The following is a 6837-nucleotide window of genomic DNA, read 5'->3' as shown; positions in this document are numbered from 1 at the left end:
GACCCCTCAAAACGCTCGCAAACATCCGGACCGAGGTTCAGGCGCTGCAAGCCATCCAACGCGGAGCTCCATCTGTCCACGGACGCGAGCGCTTATCCAAAATTCCACAAACCGTATGCAAACTAGAGAGAGCTACCTCGGTGGCCGCAGCGGTCGAGGCTCCTCGTCGTGAAGCATCGTGTCAACGGAGGAGAGGGTGGCCAAGGAGGCGGCGTGGAGGGAGCGACGCAACACGGCGCGACGTTCGTGAAATTTGACGAGGCACCGAGCTGGGTCCTCACAGAGGCCTGGGTCTGCGACCGGCTAGTGACCACCACGGAGAGGTCCGCGTGGCAACTGCTTCCTCGACATGGTGCTTGCCAAGATCAGGGAGGAGAGGTCGCTTAGCGACACCTCCATCGTCGCCGGCAGGGGAAGGGTCGGCGTTGGCCGAGGCGGCTCTCCACACAGTGCATGAGGAAGCCGAGCGGCTCCTCCACGAGCGCCAGACGGCGGCCAGGCAGAGTTGTTGCGCCCCCGCGTCCTTCCACCGCTGGAAGGACCACTTCGACGACGACAACAACGACGATGGCGACACGGATATCGACGAAGGTGCCGCCGGCCAGCCTTGCCAGACGTACGAGGTCACCGTCCACTACAAATTAGTTTAGTATTTTTTAAGTTTCAGTTGAACGGATGAAATATCATCCGATTTGTGTAAATTATGTCCGAACCTATGTCTATTCGCATGAATTCTGCAGTGTTTGCATGAATTGTGTCCAAATTTGTTTGTATTGCAGACAGATGTTGGAAATGCCCTAAAGCCGTCTTGGTGTTGCCCTTCTATGTTTCTGATGTATCCTTGAAAAAAAAATAGTATTCCCTCTGTTTACTTTTATAAGGCGCTATAGACATTTCAGACAGTGTGTAAAACAGCTTGATTGGTTGTCTGAAACGACTTATAAAAGTGAACGGAGGGAGTACTTAATTTGATCTTCCGATATGTAGCTTTTTTCTTTTAGACAATTCCGTTATGTAGCTGAACATGCAGGCTACTGATTTTGTTACATGTAACTAACTTGTACTAACATAGTGTACAGTCGAAGTTTGATTGGTGAACAGATTTGTGCAAGCTAAATTCGGATCCTGCATAATTATTGGATGAATCACGGACACATATTTTTAAAACAACTTTGGCAAAACCAAAGGTATGCGTAGCATAACCAATTCCTGGGGTGAGAACCTCGCCAAGCATTAGCAATTGCCATTTGATATTAAGTCCAAACAAAACAGTCAACACTTGCTTGACAAGATCACCTGAATGAAGCTCGTAAAAGGAATACACGAACGCCACTGAAAATTAGTACATCCACATGTTAGTATCTGTTTTTGAGAGATTAAAATATTACTTTAATTAGTATAACTATATGCAACATAACAGTTAAAAAAACTATATGTAACATAAAATTGTATTACGTGTTTTATTTGTTACAATATGTCTCTAAGACTACTGAAAATCCCGCAACAACGTGCACGTCATCATCTAGTTACCATAGATGAAGCATTGAGGTCTCAGGAAGTGGCGAGCTATAGTTACCATAGATGGAGCACTCCGGGCTCCGGAAGTGGCGAGGCATCTGTCACTGGTATATCGTTTCCACCTCGATGGCAAAGTATGTGACATGTCACATCTAGCAGTGGAGATGTAATACCACACACAAGGCCAGGCCACCAATCACAAATAGCAAGTGATAAAAGTATTTAAACAAACTGCTCGAATGCCACTGCATACTCAAGCTTCCCATTACACGGAACAACATTATTCAGGTATCACAATGTCAGTGCCAACTTAATACCATGATTTACGACCATTTATGCTTGTTTCAGGACACCACCATCACTCAATGTGATTTACACACAAATCAACAGCTTAGCTGCCACGGTAAGTGGTAAAGGAAAAGGGAGAATGCAAAAGAGGAACATGGAAATGCTCGGTCGTCTGGCTTCTTTTTATCTCAAATATGATGCTCACGTAAGGGAAGAACCCTGACGGTGCATACTTGGAGGTATTGAAACTTATGCGGTAGAAACCAGGGGCGACATTGTCAACGATGTCCATCAGCTGACCGCTGCGTCCATCATTGTTTGTTATCGAAGTGCCTAGGGTTGTCCATCCCTTGAATTCTTTGTTGTCAAATGACGGGGGACTTGACGCGTCCTTCCACATCTCCAGGTGAACTTCAATTCCAGCTGCTGGCGATCCAAGAGCCGTGTCCAGCACATGGGTTGTGATAGGAGGGCGTGTCCGGTTGGAGCTACCTGTAATTTCAGGAGCTTTATTGGCAGAATGCTGGGAAAGAGCTCCAAGGTGTGCACCAATAATCCGCATCCGATCTATTTCAAATTTTTAATGAAGCTTAAGAAAGCAAAATTACCAAAAGTTGCACAGATATAAAAACTACTATTGATAGTTACACCGTCACAACTGCACAAGCAAAGTACACAGAACAATCCAGATAATCATGGAGGTACAGACTACAAACAATTCTGGTGCAAGAAATTGATAATAATCCAAGCCCCAAATAGAAGAAAAACAAAGATCCATGCCCAGGAGTTGTCTTTCCAGTGTGCAATCAGCAATGACAAACTATTTTCATGGTGTTAACTATTTTCAAATGTTAAGAATGAATCTTGCACTTTATCTCTTTCATGTAGACTATAGTTTCTATTTGTCAAGAGATAATTCAGTTGCCTTCAGATAAACAAACAAAGAACCACGTTATGCGAAGTTATTGTTTGTAAGGTAATACAAAAGGTTATTGTTTGTAATAATTGCAATAGTAGATCTTTATTTAGTATCAGGCATTGGCAAACACTAGTCAGTATTCTAATGTTTGCAGATTAGATATACCCCTATGGGGCGCAACCTTATTTTCAGCTCAAAGTGAAAAATTACATAACGTCAAAACAATTCAACTGGTGCCTTTGCATGTACTCCCTCCGTCCCACAATATAAGAGAGTTTTGCAAGCTAACGTAGCTTGCAAAACGCTCTTATATTGTGGGACGGAGGGAGTGGCAGTGTAGCACCAATGTACGGAAAGACCAAAAACACATTGGCTTCGTTTGGATATGTATGTATTGTGGGGCTTGGAATTTGCATCGGGTCCAATACCAAATCAACCTTTGTATTGCAATGAGCTCCAATACCAATACAGATGTTTGGATATACAAAACATTGCAGGTTGAAATTGCTCACTCAATTGAACTGGCTTATGAAAATGGAAGAACAGAAATTCCAGACTTGGTAGCACTGAACAAATAGACCAATAAGACACCGATCTTAGGAAAGCACGAGCATGCGAGGTCAATATTGTTCAAGTTTCAACTATAGGATACATAAGAAAAAAAGGTGCAAACAAGTGGATAAAGAAGAGCAGATGTCTATTTTACCACAGAACGAGTCAACAGATAATTCAATACATGCTGCTTTATCCGGTTGGCTAATATGATTTTCACCTGAAGTAGGGGGAGCAGCAGTTTCTGCTGAGAAAAGCTTTGCAAGACGCAGCTCAGTTATCTTCAGTTCTTCCTCTGCCGCAGCCTCAAGCTCAACAATTGGCCTATTTGCATAACGCCTCTGGAAAGAGAAGCAGGATGATAAGATAACTCAAAAATCATTATAGAGATAGAAAGCAAAACATTGTATCAAGGCTTTCTAGTAATATGATTTTGTGATCAAGTCATAGCACGCGCAGTGCACTGCATCAGGGCTAAACTCAAAATTAAATACCCCAGGTGATACCAAAAGCCAAAGGAACATAATTAGTTCCAATACAAAAATTCTGGCCCATCGAGGAAGGCCACTATTGTCATTCAGAAAACAGCAGTTCTTCCATGCTTATGATTTTACTGGTATTCCACAGATCACAATACCGTAACACCTAACAGAGAGGGGTAATAGCAGACATTTAAAGACAAACCACATTACTGCTGCGCGAACTGTTGAGATGACCTGAACAGGCATACATGTCAATCACAGAAACCAAATATAGGAGTTTAGGATAGACATATGCAGACCTTAAGCTCAGCTAAGACCTCAGGGGCAGTCCTCCCAGACGCGCATATCATGAACACAAACCCAAACTTCTCCCTGTATTTGGCATTCCACTCGGACAACTCCTGCAAAAGTTGCAAGAAACTGAATTGAGTCCACAAATCAGATCACAGATGCAAGGAACACAGTGAACAGCATAGAACCTGCGCGGTCGAATCAGTGGCTGTGGAAAGCGCAGCTGATTGCTCTTCCTTGCTCCACCTGCAGTGACTGACGATCAGTGACAGCAAGAAGCGAACATTACTGAGGCCAGCAGAAGTAGAAGTAAGGAAACCGACTTGGAGACGGATGAGGAGGTGGTTCCAATGGGCGGGTGGGCAGCGAAGGCCTCCAGCCATCCAGTCACGTCTACCTTGATTTGTTCCACGCCGATCCCGATTGCACGCACATGAGCAGCATGTATCAGTACGGGAAGTGAGGGGAATTCAGACAGGAGGATGGGCGCGGGGAAGAGAGATTCAGAGATCGAGAGCTACCTACCTCGTTGAGCCAGATGCGGCGGGCGGTGAGGAGTGTGTTCGCGAGAGAATCGAAGGGGGAGGCAGCGGCCAGTGCAGCAGCAAAGCGGCGGCTGCCGTTCACCCTCAACACATCCTCCACAGTCAGCGGCCTCAACGTCGCCATCTCAACTGGTTGATTTGCTCCACTGCGCAAGACAGTGTGTTTGATTTCATGAGAATTAGAGATGTTGAATGGGAGCTGACGGGTGAGAAGGTAAAAAGTGCACTCATTGGTTAGAGGAAATGGGAGTTTAAGGCTGTGTTTGTTTGGGGTACCCAAAATCAACAAGATAGTGTTTTCCTACACAATGCATGTTCATGTCAAACAGGACACACAATACATTCTCAAATTGAGTTGTGTGATTGTTTTAAAGAAATGCCTGCTGGAGGATGAGGAAACCTTTTGAACGATTTTTGAATATACAGCGTCCATATCACTGAGCTTTCATGCTGAATATATAGTGTTTGTATCATCCCAACGATTTCTTAAGCTGCTTCTTTACATAGTTTCTCCCAGTCTTTGCTTTTAACTCACTCATGAAGCCTTTATAGCCAGCGGAATTTAAGGACCTGGTCGGCCTATTTCCATGCTTTACTGGTGCAGCGGCACACTCACAAAAAGTTATGGTGGCCACTGGGCTCTACCATCTATATAGCCAATTATCAATTTGCAAATTTCTATAAACATATGATAATAGCAGTACCAGCCCACATTATTAGCAGAGCACACCCAAGCTACACAGCACACGCACAGACATGCACAGAGCACACGCCAAGCACATGAATCATATATATGTTGCTTCGTTTGGTTTGACAAAATCACTTGTCCTGATTACAAGAAAGACTAGTAAAGGTGAGCAGCAAGACTAAGCCAAGGAGCATCCTCAACCTGTATTTTTACTAGTAATGTATGAGGTCAGGTACACTGGAATTTAGGTTCAGAAGCATTTCCCTGTAAGGGTTATGTCACCCAAGATTAGTACACTCTTGAAATGTATGTTGTGATGAATGAATAAGTTAACTAACACATCTCTGAAAAAATGAAGAGAAAGCCCATTCTTAATAGCCTCCCTGTGATCACTGCTCTGTATACACGCACTGCACACGCACAGACATGAGAGGAGATTGAGTTTAGGGGCGCTACCTTGGGCCTCGGTGCGTGGTGGCGAACGCAGAGGCGGGAGAGGAGTTGACGAGGAACGGCGAAGCAGGGCGGCCGGCGGCGTCAGCGTCTAAGAGGAACGGGGCGGCTGGGTCGGTGACCTCGGCCGTTGGGCGTGGAGGAAAAAGTGAAGCTCGGGTTGGGGGGGTTGGGGGCGGGTGGATCCGATCCACCGCCGGGAGGAGCGTAGGGAGTCTGGTCGCCGGAGATCTCTCGGGTGGATGCAGCTGCGGGATGAGAGGATACCAAGCCCCAGTGAGTTCTGTCGGGATCGGGCGAGGAGTCTAGCACATGCCCTATATGAGCATCTCTAGATGTGCTGTAATCCAATCGTTATACAGGCCTCCCGCAAAAATATTGCACGCCGATAACGCCGACATATTATACGTGGCATAAGCAGGAGACAGCCCATACGGGCTGTGTGTGGGCGAACATTAGAATTGCTCATGCGTGTGGGCGCAGCTACTTCGTGTCATGCGTCCAACAAGTAATACTCATCTCTATCCCGCGCGTGTTGCACGAAACAAAAAATACCCACATGTCCTGGCGCAGTTACATTAGGTACCCGCGGGATGACGATTTAGTTGTCATCTGGGATGGCAAATATAGTTATCCGGATGACAAATGTAGTTGTAAAAGCATGACAACTTTATCTGTTTTGGTTAATATAATTGTCATGTCTAATTTATGTAGTTGCTGCGTGTAATCAAACCATAGTTGCCGTGTGTGATTAACTACTTGCCACATATGGTCAAACAATAGTTGCCATGTGTGTTTACCTAGTTGCCACGTGTGGTCCGACCATAGTTCTCATGTGTGTTTATCTGGTTGCCACATACGCGCAACTGCAGTTGCCGTCTAGCAACGAATCGTAGTTGCCATGTGTGTTTAGCTAATTGTCACGTACGCGTAACTGCAGTTTGCAGTTGTCATCCAACAAACGTACGAGTGCGGTGTGGGCGAAAAGCGGTTCACCCACATGCGCGTGGACTAGGTGTTGGCTGTGTGGGCGAACAAGCAGAAACTAGTTCGCCCACACAACGCAACTGGCAAACCGTGTGCTGCGGGGCGTGGGGCGAA

At 45.6% G+C, this 6837-nt stretch overlaps 1 protein-coding gene across 4 annotated transcripts; it reads right to left on the bottom strand.

The window, feature by feature from the left end:
• Nucleotides 1-1733: 1733 nt before the first annotated feature.
• On the bottom strand, nucleotides 1734-6046 carry LOC119290746 (uric acid degradation bifunctional protein TTL-like). Of its 4 annotated transcripts, none has more exons than XM_037569388.1 (7): nucleotides 5740-6046; nucleotides 4576-4741; nucleotides 4374-4447; nucleotides 4239-4296; nucleotides 4059-4160; nucleotides 3462-3618; nucleotides 1734-2373 (listed from the first exon to the last, which is right to left on the bottom strand). In XM_037569388.1, the coding sequence occupies exons 2-7, from the start codon at nucleotides 4717-4719 to the stop codon at nucleotides 1910-1912; spliced, it is 999 nt and encodes a 332-aa protein (XP_037425285.1). In that variant the 5' UTR covers nucleotides 4720-4741; nucleotides 5740-6046; the 3' UTR covers nucleotides 1734-1909. The 4 variants fall into 4 exon arrangements, with proteins under 4 accessions (XP_037425285.1, XP_037425287.1, XP_037425286.1 ...); XM_037569390.1 differs by having other exon boundaries at nucleotides 1734-2298; nucleotides 5740-6045; XM_037569389.1 differs by having other exon boundaries at nucleotides 3498-3618; nucleotides 5740-6045.
• Between the last annotated feature and the right edge of the window lie 791 nt (nucleotides 6047-6837).

The sequence above is a fragment of the Triticum dicoccoides genome, chromosome 4B, assembly GCF_002162155.2.
Source record: "Triticum dicoccoides isolate Atlit2015 ecotype Zavitan chromosome 4B, WEW_v2.0, whole genome shotgun sequence".
NCBI classification, from domain to species: Eukaryota; Viridiplantae; Streptophyta; class Magnoliopsida; order Poales; family Poaceae; genus Triticum; species Triticum dicoccoides.
Note: the sequence above shows the minus strand (reverse complement) of the source record. Positions and strands in the feature narration are given on the sequence as shown.